Below are 19,452 nucleotides of genomic sequence, written 5' to 3'. Positions count from 1 at the left end.
TAAAGGAAAAGCAGCAGAGCTTTCAATGGCTGCTTAGAATGGAGTGACACACTGGAAACTTTAAGAAACCCAAATGCAGAGATTGTTCTCGCCATTCTCCTGCCTTCCCCCATAGGTCTTTTTTCAAGTAAGAAAAAGATAGGGGAGGGGGGAGCACTGGAGACTTGGAGTGGGACTAAAAAAGCAAAAAAATTCTCTGCACTCTTCCATGGGCTTAGGTCCCAGAGTCCTGCTACAGGTTGGTACCTGTAATATACACAGAACAAGACTCACTCTCAAGGCATTTGAAGCCAGATGTGAATTGAAACTATCTAAAGTGGTAATCAAGCTTCAACCCAGCCTAACTCCTGATAAGATCAAAGTGTTCAATCTCTTATCCCAGCTGCCTATCAGAGAAAAAACCATGCCCTCTCTGGGAAAATAATATTTACCCCAGTCTCTTCTAAACATAATGCCAGTATATATGGGTTGGCCAAAAAGTTCGTTCGGGTTTTTCTGTAAGCGGTTACGAAAAAACCCGAACAAACTTTTTTGGCCAACCCAGTGTACTTTTAAAATTACCAGACATACAAGGAAGCAGAAAAAAATGATCCATAACCAAAAGAAAAAAACAGCCAAAAGAAACAGAACCACAGATTAATTTTATGTTGGAATAAGCTGACAAGGACTTAAATAACTATTATAAATTTTTTTAATAGAGAAAAATATTAACTGAATAGATGAAAATATGGAGAACTTCAATAGAAAATGAAATCTTTAAAGAAGAGCCAAATTATTATAGAAAAATTAAGTAAAATGATATCTTGGAAACATCTCTTTTGGTAACTGATAGAAGGCCAAAAAGAAAAATCAGTAAGGATATACAGAATATTTGAACAATGCTACTAATCACCTCAAACCAACAATCACAAAATACAGAATGTGGTATATTTTACAAATCAACTGACATTTCTCTAAAAACAATGCAATGTTAGGGAAAACAAAAACAATAACCTAAAAAATTTAACCACCAAAGCACAAGCCTTGATTTAGGGGAAAAAAATTATAAAGCATGTTATGGGGACAATAACAAAAATCTGAATTTTATGAACTAGATATTTTAGGAAATTACTGTTAATTGTCTTAATGTGTTTATAGTATTGTGGTTATGTAGGAGATGGAGATGAAATGTCATGTCATCTGCAATTTACTTTCAAATGGTTCAGGAAATGGTGTGTTTATATGTTCCTTCCTCTGTGTGGAGAGTTAGAAAAGGTAAATTCTTTTATTAAACATACAACTATAACTTTATATTGTGTTTTGTTTCTAATTTAAATACTTCATATTACAAATAAAATTTTACTAATTTTTAGAAGGAAATCTTATGTATAATTCTTCAAGCTAAACAGTCAACAAAATCTCAGCAAGGTAATGTCAGTAAGACTTATTTCACATATCGAATTCCTCTAAAGTTTTAAGTATAACTACTGGAAGCAAACTTTTGTCAAACCCCTTTTAAAGCTGATTTTAGCTTTTCAGAGTGACACTGCTCTCTTAGAATTGTCAACAGGGAAAGGAAATACATATAACCCAAGTTAGAAATACAGATAACTCATTTCAAAATTCAATATTGCTTTGAAGCCTTTTTTCCCCAACCTAGTTTTAAGTTTAAAGTAAAGACACTATAAAACTTCTCTTGGGATTACTTTCCATAGTAACATCTTTTTACCATATTTTGCCACTGTTATTTTTCAGCAGTTTGACCTAAATTCTTATTAATGTTCTTTTTCAGCAGTTTGACCTAAAAATAACCTCTTTCAGAACACATGTAAATACAAAAACTACTGATAAAAACACAAATCTGAGGAAGAAGAAAGAAGAGCGAAGTGTGAGGCATATTCATTATTCAAGTGGAAGGTACAAGCAAATGCTCCTATGAGAATACCACATATCAAAGTGGTATTTGAAATAAAGTCTGAGAGCTTGCCTGATGTATTGGAATACTAATTTAAAAGCAGTGCTGCTAAGAGCAAAGAATGTTGGTCTTAAATAGCGATGGTACTGACTTCCTGATTGGATTACATTATTACTTTGTGTCACAAGGGAAATATTTGGCTCAGTAGTATGCCTCAATTTGCGTTTCTTAGCTTGAAGGAGAAATGTATACTCCGTAGAACAGTCACATTTATAACCATTTTTTCTCTAGAAAAAGAAAAAAAAAAACCCAAACATTTTAATCCCAAGCATCTCATTTCTTATTATTCTGGCTCCTTCCTTTAGTTCCTCAACTCCACAATTCTTTGGCTCCACAATCCATTGATAATACCAATCTTTTCACTGTTCCTCACCTACCTCACATTTTCAGCTCACTTCTTACATATCATCATAATCACCACCATGTATACATCACCATCTCCCCTGCTCCTCTCTTAAGTCATTATACTCATTTGAGCATTAATCCTACCACACTGTCTGTCCATTCACTCTCTCCTTCTCCAAGAAAACTGTTTCACTATAACTTTGTGCCTTGATTACTGTAGCAGCTTCCTAACTGGTTTCCTCACTAACATCCTTGCCTTTTCTATAGTCTATCTTAACACTACAATTAGTTCTTAAAAATCCTTGACACATTTCAAAAGATTAGTAAGATCCTGTAACTTTTTCTTCTTAAAACATTTAATGACTTCGCATCTCATGCAGAATAAAGGCCAATGTCTTCACAATGGTCCACAAGATCCTACAAAATCTAGCTGTTTGTTATCTTATTTTCTATCACTCTCCCCTTCTTATTCTGTTCTAGCCAAACAGGTCTCCTTGCTGTTTCTGAAACATGCCAGCAAGCTCCTGTCTCAAGGCCTCTGGACTTGTTAAGGCTTGCTCTCTTACTTCCTTCATGTCTTTTACACATCACTTTAGTGAGGCCTTCTCTGTCTACCCTCTTTAAAATTGTTTTATTTCTCCTTGCTTTATTTTTCTCACAGCACTTACCATTATCTGACCTAGTGTATATTTAACTTATGTATTGTTTCTTGCTTCTAACCCTCACTAGCATGTAAGTTCAATGAGAGCAAGGATTTTATCTGTTTGGTTGAGTGCTATACTCACAGTGCCTATGATGTGACTGGTACACAGAAGACAATCACTTAAAGTTATTTATTAAATGAATAAATAAAAGAACGAAGTAAAATACATATTTTTCTCTGGATTATTTATTGAATAAATGAAATAGGCACTATTATATAACTTTTAAATGAAATCAAAACAGAAACTTTGAATAAAAGATAATTGAAATGAAATATAAACCTAAAGTTACCATAAACTTATTGTCCAAGCAGAAAGATAATGTTTTGTTTTCTGGGAATTGATTTTTAAATTCAGTCAATATACAAATTCATTCTTATTATTTTACCACTTGAGAGAAATGATCAGCAGTATTCCATTTTCTGATGTTTTTAAAATTAGAAGCTCTGCTATGAGAAAATAAACATTATCCAAAGTCAATATAAGTGCTGGAATACCCTGAATCACATATAAAAATTCAGGATTTGGAAACTTTTAAGATGTTTTCAGCTTTAAAGAATGGAAAGTATTCATTTTTACTTGAATCCAAATATAATTATCTAAAGAACTTTCTATACTATAACTTATTAATGATGAGTCAAGTGCTAAATCACATATTTTAAATGTACCAATGCTTAATTAAACAAATGTATTTAAAGTTATACACTTAAAAAGTTGAAACAAAGAAATTTAAGTTATATCAAAGAAAAACATTTTGATTAAAAAAAGGTGAATGAAATAAACATAGAGAAAGTGAGGCAATGGGAAGAAGCTATTTAAAAGACATCATCTGTTTTAAAACATTTCTCTTTTGGTACAATGAATCATATACGGCATTACTTAGACTTAAGAATTTAAATAATACATTAGAAACCAAAACTGTTAGTTCATAAAAACACTCACCTACAACACCATTCAATACGACCTTCGCCCTCACAAGTTTTTGCCCAATGATTATCTGCCAAATTTTTCATTGCAACAGCATATTCACAAAGTGTTTCCTCATCCTCACAATGTTCTCGCCAGATCTTATCAAAATCTCCCACTAAAAACAAGGAAAAAATTGAATTAAGTTGACTTAAAATACATCAGGCTCCTAAAAGCTTCAGCATAATCTACAATTATTTAAAGACGAATAAAAGCAAACTCATGAAGTAAAATTCTATGAAGTTTAAACTTCATAATTTTCGAAGTTCCTTTATGCAAATTGGATCCATCATTTTAACCATGATGATTTGATAACCAAATAAATTTTACCATTTTAAACAGATGGATTTGTGAAGCTGAATAAAACTAATAAATACAAGTAGACATACACAAGTTATCAATTTATAAACCAAAAACATCCTGGTAGGGGACAAGTATGGCTGGGCATTCAAACATTAATTGTCCTGCTACCATTGGGCAATACGACCTTGCAGCAACAGAGAAGCCACTTAATCCTTCTTCTTGTCTGTTATTTTCTTGGATCTCTACAAATTTATCAGTTTTCTATATTAAAAGGGGTTGATAAGTGAGATGGCAACGTAAATTAGCATGCAAATTAAATGGTTGTGTATTGATACACTTGGACTTGCTGTAGGCATACTACACTTAAAAAATTATAATCCTAGTGCAAAAACGTTGCTAGAGAAATTACCTTGGAAAACTCTCCAAAGTTTTGAGTCTTTATAAGATGAATAAAAATTATAAGCTGACTACATTATCTGGCCACAGCATTACTTCCAGCTACTACCTTTTTTCTTTTTTAATTAGATCAGTCATCATATTTAATTTGAAAAATCAATGTGAGTTCTGATAAAGAAAGGTATGAATATGCCACAGTCAAATAAATAACATTTACATAATTGTAAAGGTAAAAGAGTAAAAAAAATTATCAAGTTGGCTTCAATCAATGTTCTTAGACATAATCTAGGTTCTCTTGCCACATGTTCAAATATAGGCAATTGTTTAGCGACAGAATAAACTTAAAAACATAAATACAACAACCAAATTTGGGGATGATAATTATATTCAAGTTCTTTCCCCAGGTGAGACAATTAGATTCCAGTATTTAAGAGTTGGGTTTTTTTTTTTAACAGAAAAGGAATTATAATAGTTCAAATTTAACAACACTTATCTATTCAAAATTTGAAAAACTTTACTGGTTATTTTAAGCACTTAGCCCAGCACATACTGAGCTGAAAACCAAACTATTAGCCTTCTAGTTTGACCAATACCAGAAAGAGCAATAAGGGTACAAATATGCCCTCACACTCACATTGCTCAGTTAAGATGAATATGTATCAGTCTCAGCCTTGGTCTGAATATTGACTTTAAACCCCAAAAGAATGAAAAGCTTTCTCTTTTTTCATGGTTATGTTCTTATACAATAATATTTTCATTAATCACTAATATTTGTGTAGTGACAGGGCTCTCAATTTGTTATACAGCAGGTTGGCAATAACTGTCCACTGAAAACAAGGAGGCAAACAACTTTTTCTACATTCTCAAAGAAAAACCCCTCAGTTTTAGTAACATCTTTCAGATGTAGTTATTTATCAAGTATCTAAGTAGGACTACAGGAAGTAAAGTCTTTGAAACAAATACTTTGATTAATGATACCTTAATAAACCTATGATGTTCATAAGACTATTCCTGACTTTACTCATCAGACTTGATGTCAAATGATTCATTAAGGTACAGTATTATTTTAAAGGTGCTTTATCTTTTTTTGAGATGGATATCGTCAACTCTAAAAGGCCCTTTGTTTGAATATGTAAGTTTCACTGTCTTATGTAATGTACATATTATAAATAAATACATAAATTTACTACATTTTCTGGTAATAGAAGTCATTCAAACAAAAGTTTTAAGATCAAATACGTTCGGGAAAAGCTATGTTTAACATACTTAAACAGATTTCCTTTTTTTAAGACTTCTTAGTTTAGATTCTACAGAAGGTACAACTTAAGACAAGGACCTGGGTTCAAGTAGTCTATTTAGGAGGGAACCCTATGAAACAGGAGTGAGGGAGTGGGGAGAACAAGTTAAGGGAGGAGAAAATGCTAATACAAGGGTGCATTACTGAGGCTGCTGCTGTGGGCAGCACAGAAGCATACAGAAAGCCTCTGGAATTGTATACCTAAAGGATGGGAGGCTGGAGCATTTATCTATCAGTTACTATCCCCCATTAACTGAGGGTTGTTAACAACCTGTACCTCTAAGTCTACACTTAGGCACTGAAAAAGGGGATTCCCTCAGTGGGCTCCATCAGTGTTGGAAAAAGGTGAAAAATAGAAAAGAAAGCAACACACATTTAAAATGGGACTCCGTCGGGGTCAAGTGCCTCTGAGCTCACAGTGTTTGTCCACCACACCCAAGGACCAATGGTATGCTGTGAGCCGCCAAAGGCATCTACTATAAATTCTCAGAGTCCTTACTATAACATCGTATACTGTGAAACTCAATATATCCTAGAATTATTCTACTAGTTATGAGATACAAAGACGAGTTTATATATATGTGGAAACCTATTGCCCTTCAGCTTTTTAGATGACCTCTAGTTTCTCACACTCAAAATTCTCTTTAAATACTTCAATTTTTTATGTAGTTTTAAGGCTTACTATCTGCTCTACTAAAGTTTTGAGGAAGGATTCACATTTTGTCTGTAAGCCTATCAAACTGATTGTAAACTTCTATTTAATGTTTTCACTAACATTTAAGAGTCTCCAGACTCTCTAAATATGCTGATACTGAGATTAACGTGATTAATAAAGTCAGTACACTTAATATATAATTGAAACTAATGCAATTGTACATACTTTTCATTCCTTCAACAGATTTGCTGGGAAAATACTCTAGGTCAAACACTATAGAGAATAATAAAGCTAACGAGCAAGCACTGGCATCAAAGGAAGGGGAGAAGATGTATTAAAATGTGGTATCTGCTCTAATAGAGATATGAACCTGACATATTCACTATGGTCCATGTAAGCCATTCTGGACCCAGAACTTTTAAATCATGTATTTATTCAACAAAAAGTATCAAACCCCAACTACTAGGTATACACTATGTTACATGTCTGGTGGTTACAAAGTTGAACAAAAAATATAGTTAGCCTTCAGAAATTCCACTTTCCAGAATACCCTTGAAAGGTTATTTTTAAAATAAATAAATTTATTGAAAACAGAATGGGAAAATTCAGTATTTTTTCATAATAGCCCATTATTTGTTTTTACAGTATTCAAAATAGTGCTATTTACCTTTTAATCACTGTATTTTCAAAATAATTTATGATTTGGGTTCCAGAAGTCAAAAAAAGTTAAAGTTCACCAGTGCCCAGTATACAAATTCAAAACTCTGCTGCTAACTTGGTCAAACTGCATATGCAAAAAAATATGTTAAAACTCAATTCTGAGGATTTTTTGGTTGTTGTTATCTTTTAGTTATTATGTCAACCAATATTTAAAAGACTGTCTTATTTAAAAGGAAATACTTATTCATTATCGAAAGGTAAATTAAGAACTAAGAACTTCCTGAGGTCTGCATCAAAGATCTACTCAACAGAACAAGAAATGCTTAAGTATTAAAATTCAATCAATCAGAGGTCTCAATGAATTAATAATTAGCTTTATAATGATTTTTATATATTGGTATTTGTGATGACTCAAAATCATTGTGATTAATAATCTATTTCCTTACTTATTTCTTACAGGCATCCTATAAAAATATGAATGTATCTTAGTTAAAAAGAGAGACAGAGAGAGAGAAAAGGGGGAAGGGGCGAAGTGAAGAGAAGGAAATGGAGAGAAGGAGAGGAAAATCTCTAATTAATGCATACATTCGAATTTGCCCTAACACAGAGAAGTCTGGGCAATTAAAAAATTATATTTAGAAAGCACAATTAAATATATATATGTCCTGCAGCCTAACTTGAAATTAATAGTTAATAAACATTTTATAGTCAGACTAAAATAATAAATCTAGAGAAGGAATCAGTATTCATTTGTTCAAATACATCATTTTAAGATCAACTTAAAGCTCTGCCAGGTCTTAAAGATAAAGTCACCTGATTCTCATAAAATTCTAGAATGAAGTTCACATTAACATGACTTCTATTCATTATATTCTCTTTACATTTAAATTTTTAAAAACACTAATTAAAAAATTAATTAATAATTCAAAACACAAGTGATGCCAACTTAAAGTTGCCAAACCAAATTCAGTATGGAAATCGGATGAACCAAATTATTCTGAAGCTTGGTCCTACTGTCAGGAATAATACCATAATTATTGACTAAACTCACCTTCACAAACATATGCAACAACTAAAGAATAAATATAAGTTACTTCCTATGAAAAGACAATAACTAGGAAAAAATAGCACATTCATTAGTTGATTAAAAAGACAAAGTTCTATGGAATCTAAGAAGGAAAAAAAAAACCAAGCAAGCTCATAGATACAGAGAACAGACTGGTAGTTGCCAAAGGCAGAGGGTAGGGGAGTGGGCAAAATAGGTGAAGGGGGTCAAAAGGTACAAACTTCCAGTTATAAAATAAATATGTCATAGAGCTGTTAAAAAAAAAAGTTCCATTTTTAAGAATTTTGTGATTAGTTTAAGATATTATTACTTTGACTGCACGTGTCTTTGTAAGAACCAAGTATAATAAGTTAAGGAGTTATTTATTGTTGCTCAAGAACAGCTGTATTACAGGTCCAAACTCAGGTGAACCAATGGAATCTCTAAACTGTCTCTTTAGAATGGATACTCTTTAGAATGGATACTATTCTTCCTTTTTGAATTAACCTCTCTCATGCCTTCAAAACATAACTGAATTCCCATGTTCTTCAAGAGGATTTACCTGCCTCCCATTTGATCATCTTACAATTCCCCCCATATGCAGTTGCCATCCTTATAGTACTCTGTCACTTGTTTATATAAAGAGTTTTCTATTAAAACCAGGTGTGATTTTTCCCATTAGAAAGTATAAATTGAAAGGCAAAGACTACTTTTGATTTATAACATATAAGCTATAGAAGTTAATCATGGTACCCCATTAATGGGGGAGAAAATATTTAAATTTTCACCGTGCTCAAAAATTATAAGAAGGGCTTCTCTGGTGGCGCAGTGGTTGAGAGTCCACCTGCCGATGCAGGGAACACGGGTTCGTGCCCCGGTCCGGGAGGATCCCACATGCCGCGGAGCAGCTGGGCCTGTGAGCCATGGCCGCTGAGCCTGTGCGTCTGGAGCCTGTGCTCCGCAACGGGGGAGGCCACAACAGTGGGAGGCCCGCGTACGGCAAACAAACAAAAAAAATTATAAGAAACACCAAAAATTACAAATTAAATAGTTGCTAGAGTAAAATTCAAATTACAGTTCATAACTGTCAATAGATAATAGTGATGAATAAGCAGTAAAATTTGAATACTTCAAACAGTGTTCTCAAAATATTAGTTATGAGACGTTTAGGAAACCAATAGGTTCAAAGTCAATTTTCTGGAGAATCTCTCCACTGTTTTAAGCTAACTTATCATTTTTTTTCACTTCACATTATTGTCAAAAAAAAAAAAAAACAACCAAACTTGCAAGTGGAAACACAATCACATCTATTAAATTCTTTGATTATAGTACATGGGTCTTTTTGGAAAATCTATAAGGTTAAGAAGAAATTATTGGTAACACATTACATAGATAAAAAATTACTTATAAATGAATAAAATGAATAAGAGGTGCTAAGGTTCATGCATTTTTTCATGCTGGGACCATTTGATGTTTAGAAGTACATTAGAAATAATATTATTTTTTCAATAACTCTATTCTAATTCTCAGTATAAAAAGACAGAATATAAAGCACAGAAGGTAAGACATTTAGCAAGTGTAAATCTGAGGCCAATTTAAGATAAGAATAGCATGTCATTCTTGTCAGTTTAGCCTTGTGAGTCACAATACCAAAGATTAACATTGCACTATTGTGGTCCTTAAGTGGCGTACAATGCAATGGAGAAGCTATCACATGATTCCATGTATATAAAATTCTAAAATATGAAAACAAATCTACAGGGACAAGAGATCAGTGGGACCAAGAGGAGAGTGAGAGAATGACTGCAAAGGAGCACGAGGAAATTTGGGGGGGCAACAGAAATGTTCTGTGTCTTGATTGTGCTAAAAGAATATAGGGTGTATACATCTGTCAAACCCAGTGAATTATATACTTTAACTGTGTGTAGTTTATTGTATATAAATTGTACCTCAATAAATTTCATTTTAAAATATGACGTGCTGTGAACACAGCAAAAGTTACAAAATAAAAACTGTATTTCATTAAATTTGAGGGTCATCAAATACTCTGAAAACAAAAACAAGGAGTTACCTTGAGTATCACAAACAAGTCTTAAACTTTTAGAAATTCAGAAAATTTTCACTTTTACTTAGGTATATTACCAAATAGATGACCAGATTACCAAATTCAAGTTCAAAGAACATTTAAAGGTCATTTTCTCTAATATGAAGTAAGCAGAGAAACTCATGACCAAGTGGAAACAAGTTCAGCAGCCATTCCAAGACATTAAAACAAAGTGATCAGGACAAGATTGTCTCACGAACATAGTTAAACCACACACAGACCAGCTTTCTCAGTATTCTTGAGCATCTGATATAGTGACACACATAGAGGTGGGACAAAAACATCCAAGATGTTTGGTGTTGAAGCAGCTCCTGAGAATCAAACAAACGAACCACCTGAAAACCTGCATCTTACACCTAACGTGTTGCGACTAGTCATTTCTCTGATAAGGGGAAAAACTCAGTATTCTAATGTGCTAAAAAGGTTGGACCTTTCACATAAAAAGTTAGAAATACAAAAAGCAAATGGGTCAAGAAAAAAAAGAAAAGAAAAAACACTACAGCAATCCTAGTACTGAAGAAGAAAGACACTATAGAATAGTCTAGATACAAATTCCAGAAACCATTCAATCTTCAATGCCCTTAATGCATCCAGGTGGTAGCTACAGATACACCTTTAATTTTTAAAATTATGTATTTAACACAAGTAATGCTTCCTATGTGCCAGATACTGTTTTAAGTACTTTACAAATATTAATTCATTTAATTCTAATACCAACCCATTGAGGCAGATATTTTACTTTACAGATAAGGAAATTGAAGTATAGAGAGATTAAGTAACTTTCTCAAGGGTACACATCAAACCTGGCAGTCAAGTGCCTAAGTCCATGCTCATAACCGCTATACCACCTTGCCTCTCTTTATGAGTTTTTAATTTATAAACTTTCATGGATATGAACAAAGCTTTGCACTAAAGCAAAGTACACTGACTCTACTAGCCACAAACAAATGGTCTTTTGTCAGTCAAACGCAGTTATTTTCTCTCTGCAACTGCATTATTTGTTAGATTTCTGGCAGTGATTTCAACTCTGGCTGCACACTGGAATCCCCTAGAAGTTTCATTTAATTGGTCTGAGGTGGGAACTGGTCATTTATTTCACTGCTCCCCAAATGAATCCACTGTGCAGCCATGGCTTAAAGCCATGGGTCTATGGCAAGACTGTAAACTCAAAAGTCTGGTGAAATAATACACAGAGCAATTGAGACCTGGGGTAAACTGAAGAGTCAAAAATTTAATTAAAAAACAAAACACTGCATAGATTAAAGTTCACATTTATAAACACAGTTTGGCCCATGGTGCATCTTCTGTGCATGGAGCACTCTCTTACTATAAACATATTTATGATAAAAAAGTTAATTGAAATGTAAAACTTTGAACACATCCTGTACAAGAGATGGAAAAAATCAAGAAGTTAGAAATAATGGCATCAGTATCTGTTATTCCCCTGTGAAACAACTTTACCGAAATGTGTACCACCACACAGATCTCTTGTTTAGTGTAAGCAAAGGACTTATGGAGAAACTTCTGGGACTTAAATTTTTATATAAATGGGAATAGGAATTTCTATATAAGTAGAGCAATTTCTGTATAAATGAGAATAGGGGATACTCAGATGTCCCTCTAAAGGCATGGGGTTCTAAAATAACCCTTGCAATGAGCATCAATATACCTACACTTAAAGCACAATAAATTAGTACAGTTTAGATCAGTGCTTCTCAGATGTTTGGATTTTACAACAAGTACAAATTTCACCTCCAAAATTTAGGCAATTGATATTGGGGTTGCAAAATTTTGTGTGTGAAATTAGAGGATATAATATATATACACATACACAAAATTATCACCTTCTTATACCAACACACACAGAGACACATTATACCACACACTATATCCTTATTAGTTCTCATTTTCTGAGAACAAAAATTTTTTTAATCTATATTTGCCACTATTTACAGTTTTTTTAATAAAAAAATGGAATGATACTAATAATGATAATTTGGACCATTTTCAAAAGGTTAAATTAATCTAATATACTCACTTTAAAAGATATGACAATAAATTCATTACAAAAAATTTGTATCCAAAGTTAAAATTTTAAAGTTATGAATACAAAAAGATTAGACTCAAACTATAAGGAAATATGTATATCAGCTTCTTTCTTTTGTGTGTGTGTGCCTTAAATCTACAAGGCAAGGTGCTAGGTACTAGGGATACAAAGATAAAAGGCAGAGTCCTACTCAAGTAACTAAATTCAGTGAGAAAGACAAGTGAACTGATAAGTGATAACTATGATAAAAGCAAGGCAATTGTGCCATGGGAGCATACGGTAGAATGGGCAGTACTTACGTAAAACTGGACACTACTGGTATCTTCCAAGGATCTGTCCTCAGTTATACATTACCATCACTCCATTGGGTCATTCATCTGCCCTCAAAGCTACAACTTCAAGAGAGAGCTTCCAATCCTTCACTTCCAAGGGATACATTCCAAACTAAATCATTACCACTATCCCTATGACAAGCCAACCTGCCTGTCTACTCCTTTCTCCCTGCTCCCACCTCAACACAGATATTTCCAAACTGGATGGAAATGGCTATTTATATTTTTCCAGGCAAGAAATCTTGGCATCATCAATGACTCTTTTCCCCTTTACCTTCATTAAAACTGCTCACTTTGACTTCGACTTATGTTTGACTATTTGACTTACCTTTCTCTATTTTCATGATCACTACTGTTATTTATGCTATTATTCACCTTTAAAAAATAGATTAGTGTAAGAGTCTCCTAGCTGATCTGCTTTCTTCTAGATTCCTTCCTACTCCAATCTAGAGTACTTTAGCTAGGTGTTCCTCAACCCTTTTGTCCACTGTATAATCTATGGAGCTTTTAAATAATACAGATGCCTGTGTTCCACAAAGTTCCAGAGATGATACTGATGTGGAATCAAGGCTAATATCCACTGCATTTGTTGTTATATTTTTTCCCACAAAACAATCAAAGGATCTATACCAATACTTTTTAGTTTTACCGTACCTTTTTAAATACAAAAAATTCCTAAAAAGATACAAAGATGACTAGAAATCAAATAGTTAATATACTATGTGTACCTCACTGAGCTGACTGTTTATCAATGTTCCCTTTATCTTTTAGTGTTACTAATTATTAAACTCTTTTCATTTTTGTTCCCCCTGCTAGAATGGCAGTTCAAACTCTCCTAGGGCCAAGTTAACAAGCATTTCTGTGGACACTTTTCACCTTATTTTGTTGATTGAGCAAAGATTCTACCAAAAAACCCAGCATTTTCAGATTCTATATCAGAATCAGAAAAGACCATGTAAAGAAAAAAGAGTAAAACTTCACTTGATAAAAAAGTAAAAAAGGGCTTCCCTGGTGGCGCAGTGGTTGAGAGTCCGCCTGCCGATGCAGGGGACGCGGGTTCGTGCCCCAGCTGCGGAGCGGCTGAGTCCGTGAGCCATGGCCGCTGGGCCTGCGCGTCCAAAGCCTGTGCTCCGCAGTGGGAGAGGCCACAACAGTGAGACGCTCGCGTACCGCAAGAAAAAAAAAAGTAAAACAAGGAGAACCTGTGAAAAGTGCCTTGGGGTCATCGAGTTGGTCAGTATTTTGAAAGTTTTGAAAGCCACCAAAGGAAAAAAAAATTAGAAAATTTCAGTTAAAAACACATAGTCTGGGCTTCCCTGGTGGCACAGTGGTTGAGAGTCCGCCTGCGGATGCAGGGGACACGGCTTCGTGCCCCGGTCCGGGAAGATCCCACATGCCGCCGCGCGGCTGGGCCCGTGAGCCATGGCCGCTGAGCCTGCGCGTCCGGAGCCTGTGCTCCGCAACGGGAGAGGCCACAACAGTGAGAGGCCCGCGTACCGCAAAAAAAAAAAAAAAAAAAAAACCCACATAGTCTGTTATCCTAATTTTAAAAACAATTTCAAAACTTTGTTTCAGGAAAAACTCTGACGATACATTTATTCTTTCATTTTTAGACCTTTTGGTTTTAGTTTAAAATTATTTCTAATTCAAATGTTTTTTTCCTTCCCCCCTACAATTCTCATTTTAGATGTATGCTAAAGAAAACTCAATCACAAATGTATTTTTCAGCTTATCCTAAACTGCTATTCTAGCTCACCCTTTGTCTCAAACAAGGAAGAATAATTTCAATAATCAATAAGAAGTAAACATCTAAACTAGGCTATTTAGTAGTTGACTCTTAAAATGCTGCTCACAGCTGTTAACCTTTGTAACAATGTTTTCCAGACTTAGTCTACAGAACCAACCTACTCTGTGTTCTCCTTTTCTGTTTCAGTATCAGTAATCTGTCTTACGTACTCTAACCACTTTTATAATATTATCATTGCTACTAATAAGATTGATTTTTTTTAATGTAGAAAAGTATAATAAAGATCTCCCATTAAACCATGACTTTGAGAATATCACTGTTAACAGGGTAACGTGCATTTTTATTTTTGTCTGATTGATAACCTACACGGGTATATGTGACAAGCTTGTTTAACCTGTTTTGGCATACAGAATAAGTAAATTCAGAGACTTAATTAAGTTGATGAAAATTGCTAAAGTAAAGACATTCACAAGATAAGTTAAAAAATCAAAACTAAGGAATGGGGATCATACTTTTATTCCTAACAGCTGTAGCCTTTACATTTTCTTGTAGTTTTTACACGGATACTTTCAATTTAAAAAGAGATGCCAAACATAATAACAATCATTACAGGAATAAGATTATGTGACTAGGATTATGGAAAAAATCATACAAAGTCAACTGAAAATACACACGGCTCTACTTCAGTTCTCAATTGGATATGTACTTATCAGGCAGATTTGATTAAACAATGACTCCCTGTTCCAAACTCCCTGTTTGGAAAGAAAAACTAGCTGTTTCTTATTTAAAAGCTGTCTCCAATCCTATGATATATTTTTAAATATTTTTGGCTTATATCAAGGCCATTATTTTGAAAATTCTGTATAGCAAAGAAAGAAAACACCTACATCTGCAAGCATATTTCCATTTATATAAACTCAGTCTAAAAGACTGTCCCTTATCTATAAATGGCTGACACCAGAAACACCCCTTCTCATCACCATTGCTAAACATTTCCCTACCATTTCCTTTTGGTAACTACTTCAGATATCAGCACTGCCTGGAACACTGACGTTTATCTCCAGTTCTCACTTTACTCTTATACAAATAGAGAAAGGATCTCTAAGTGGTGACACAGGACAGGCAGTAAAATGGAGCAGAGAGGGGAAAAGTGGTAAAAGAGTACATTAAACTTACCTGCTAGTCTTTACAATCCTATCCACTACCCCCTACCCCAAGCCTGCTCACTGCCACAACAAGCATCAGTTTGGACAAATGGACTGGGAAGGATGGAGAAAAACCTTTTTCTACCACATCAGAAAAATCTTATTTTCAATCTTATTCCTGCTTCATGTTCAATTCCACTACCAGAGATAAGGAAAGGGAAAACTATATTATCCAACCCTACACTCATTATCCAGGTCTCACTCCTGTCTTTACTATCCAGTGAATGTTTTGCCTCCTTCTTTATTCTACCCCAACTTATTTCCTTCTTTGCCAAAACTCCTTAAGAAACCCACATCTCACATAGCCCTAACTCAGCGAACCATACCTATCCCATGGATTGCCCCATCCCTGTCAGTTTACATCCTCTTACCCAACACAAATTCTAGGGCTACGTCCTGCTTCCCATTTTCCCTACCACTCCAACATTTGGAGACACCATTAGGCTTTGAATTGGAAAGAAAAACACATTATTCCCATAAAATACGTTCTGTGCTAATGATAAACTATCCAAACTTCAAGCAAGTTATTTTACTATTTTTAGGATTCAGCTCACTCATGTGTAAAAAGGAAGTAGTTTAGATTACCAGTCCAAAATCTGGCTGACCAGTTTCCAAGCACCACTGATAGGGATTCTGAAACTGTACATCTGAGGTGGAATGGAGTAATTTTCTAAAAGGCACCCATATAAGTCTATTGTTTATCCATGTTTGGGAATCACTGATAAATGCTAAAGTTCCTTCTAGTTTAACATTCCAAGATTCTAAGCTGGAATTTTCACTGCATTTTCTGTTAGGAATATTGTTATAAAAGGAGTAAAGTTTCCATAGTTATTGGTGTTACAGTGCAGGCATGTTACTGATCAAACAGGCCTTTGTAACCTGACCTAGAACCTAAGCACCATTTATATTATTATTTTATAACCAGAGATGACTTTGCAAATGATATGATAATGATACTAAGATCTCAAAGGAAAGCACTAAAAATTACTTCTTTGGTATTATTATGTGCATAATCAGACTTTTTCACAGATGGCCTTTTCATGGATTTTTGTCAAATCACAACTAAGATTTGACCTACAGGTCAGAAATAAAGGTAGAAAGGGCAGACTCTTTAGGATCTTTTACTTTGCTAATTCACTGATGGGGCTTTGTATATCATTAGAGTAAAGCCTAGAGAAGTCTAGATCACTGGTGGAATTCAGGGCATTAAAACGCCTAAAGAACAGTCTCATTCATGTTTACAAACTGCCAGGACTTTACCTGCCCTAAAGCACACTAGATCATTCACTTATGTACTACATGTATCTGTTCTAGCTCTCGTAACTTCCAAATACTAATTCTCATTATAAACAAGTGTTCCCTTGGTTAATATTCAGGCTTAAAGACATGTTTCAACATGTGAGAACTAAGAAAATATAAACAGCTCTTGAACGCATGATGACACATTAGTAGTATATTAAGTGGAATATATTCATTTATGAATAAGTTAATAATGAATAATAATTATAAAAAGGTAAAAATGGAAACTGAATTATATGCTACCCATTTTTCTTTAAAAAGATGTACTTGCTTAAGTTTATGCAAAATAGCATGATAAATTAAAGTGTGTCCGTTTTATTTGCTCATTTCTCCAAACAACACAAGAACCTACACTGAATGCCATTATGTAAGTGCACTCTCTGAATATCAAGAATGATGCAACGATTGCTATGGTAACTACTCATTTTATTGAATAAATTGTGGGTTGGGGTTTAAAGCATTCTTTTAAAAAACAAATTTTAACATCTCAGTATGCCCGATAAGTCTCTTTCTATTGCTACCTATTAAACAATAACTATAGGCTAGCTTTGAGGAGGACTATTTAAGTAGCTATTAAAAAACTGAGGCTTGAGTTGCCAAGGGGAAAAAACTCTTAAAGTTTGAAAAATGAAACACATCACCTACACTCAAGAGAACAAAAGACACTTAGTTTTTATCTTCCAGAGTAATTGAAAAGTGTTTGTAACTCGAAAGTAACATGATCTTACCTATCTGTTCCTTCACTGTCATAATTTTGCTTCTAATCCTAACTTAACTAAGTATAAGACTGCCGACTTTTGTTTGCAATTAAGCTAAAGACAGAAGAAAGTTATCCCTCGTTTTGATCTTTAGAAGAAATGTCTCCTGAGCGCATGAAAAAACTGAGAATTTTCACTGTTAGTTTCTTATAAAATAGCTCTGTAAAAAAGCCTATATTTTAAAATACCAAGGATAACTGTAGATCCCAACTATAAACCTTCCTCAGGCCCAAGCAAAAGCTACTATGGCTTCTTCCTTTGCTCAAGACCTTCCATAAGAGGGGTTCCCAGCGACGGCCGGCTTCACCAGGGTCTGTATCCTTAGGCGGCTTGGTAGTTACGGATTAGTCAAATCTAAACAGTATTTTGAGAACCTGCCCCAGATCTCTTCCTCTCCCGCCTAAATAAACCCTAAGATGCAGCATTTGAAGAATGGGGGGGGGGGAAGCAAGGATGGAACCCCTCCCCCTTTTAACAAGGTGAAGTCTAGTCAGCTCTAAGGCCTGCTGACTTCGCAGCCCTGGAAGCCAATGCGAGGAAGCTCCGGCCCAGGCTAAAGCCGCAGGAATTAGGTACTAGGAAGGGGGTCTGACGGGGCAGCAAATCAAACAGGCTCATCAGGCGCGAGGCAGCGAAGGGTAACTCGGGCTTCTTTCAGTTCGTCTTTCTCGAATGGATTCTACCTGCCTTCGTGTTTTAGCTTCATGTCTCTCGCAGCGAGCGACCTCCGCCTCCTGTGAGAGGATTTACGTGCTTGTGTGTGTGGTGACAACAATCTCAGCACCCCGGCTGGGGACAGGGGATGGGGGAGGTGGGCACTCGGCTCCTCCACAGGCCTGGAACTCTCCTGAAGGGCCCTCGAAGAAAAGGGGGCGGGAGGAGCACGCCTGACGCCGACCGAGTACTCGACCGAGAAGGGGGCGTCCGGACCTGAGAGAGCGGCCCTAGCAGGGGCTGACGTGCAGCTCCTTCAGGTTGTAATGGTGGCCCCTTGGGGGGAGGGGAGCGGTTGACAAGGGGCTGGGGGCGACGAGGCCTCCCCTTCCCCCCGCTCAGCTCGCTGTTTACCTTCCCGGTACTTCTTGCGGAGCCGCCGGTGGACGCTCTTTACCACCCCGGAGAGCTTCTCCTGCTCCAGCTTCCGCTCCTGCTCCCTGGGCGGCGGAATGCTCGGGGGCCTGGCCCCGTGCCCGCGAGCAGCGCTTCGGCCGCCGGCCCCCGGCTCCATATCGCTGCCGCCGCCGCCGCCCCTCGGGCCCCCGCAGCCGCCCGCCTGACGGAGGAGGTGGGGAAGGAGGAGGCAGCAGCGGAGGCAGCAGCGGGAGGAGACAGAGAACCTGGAGCGACGGCCTAGGAGGTGGCCACTTACCCAAACGCACAAGCTGATTGGTGGACTCTGGAGGGCTGGGCGGAAACGGAAAAGGCCAACGGCCAATGGACGGAGAGCGCCAGGGACGCACCCGCTTGTTTGGGAAGGCGAGCAGCTGAAGGAGGCGGAGTTGGCAGGCTGGAGTTGCCGAGGCGGTAGGAGCGCCAGACCCGACTGCTCCTCTCCTCTCCCCGCCGCTCCGGGGATCCTGTGCGCAGGCGCTGTGGTGAGGCCACGGAGACGCGCCGTGAGCCACGCGCTTGCGCGTC

General features: G+C 36.1%; 1 protein-coding gene across 1 annotated transcript in view; it reads right to left on the bottom strand.

The window, feature by feature from the left end:
- SAMTOR (S-adenosylmethionine sensor upstream of mTORC1) overlaps positions 1-19,086 on the bottom strand; it is an 86,985-nt gene extending 67,899 nt beyond the window's left edge. The window contains exons 1-2 of the mRNA XM_082662030.1: positions 18,883-19,086; positions 3,943-4,084 (exon numbers count right to left, since the gene is read on the bottom strand). Coding sequence (XP_082518156.1) covers positions 3,943-4,084; positions 18,883-19,042 — 302 coding nt within the window. The 5' untranslated portion in view covers positions 19,043-19,086. The remainder of the gene's footprint in view (positions 1-3,942; positions 4,085-18,882) is intronic.
- Between the last annotated feature and the right edge of the window lie 366 nt (positions 19,087-19,452).

Source organism: Grampus griseus (genome assembly GCF_964374135.1).
Source record: "Grampus griseus genome assembly, chromosome: 9".
NCBI lineage: Eukaryota > Metazoa > Chordata > Mammalia > Artiodactyla > Delphinidae > Grampus > Grampus griseus.
Note: the sequence above shows the minus strand (reverse complement) of the source record. Positions and strands in the feature narration are given on the sequence as shown.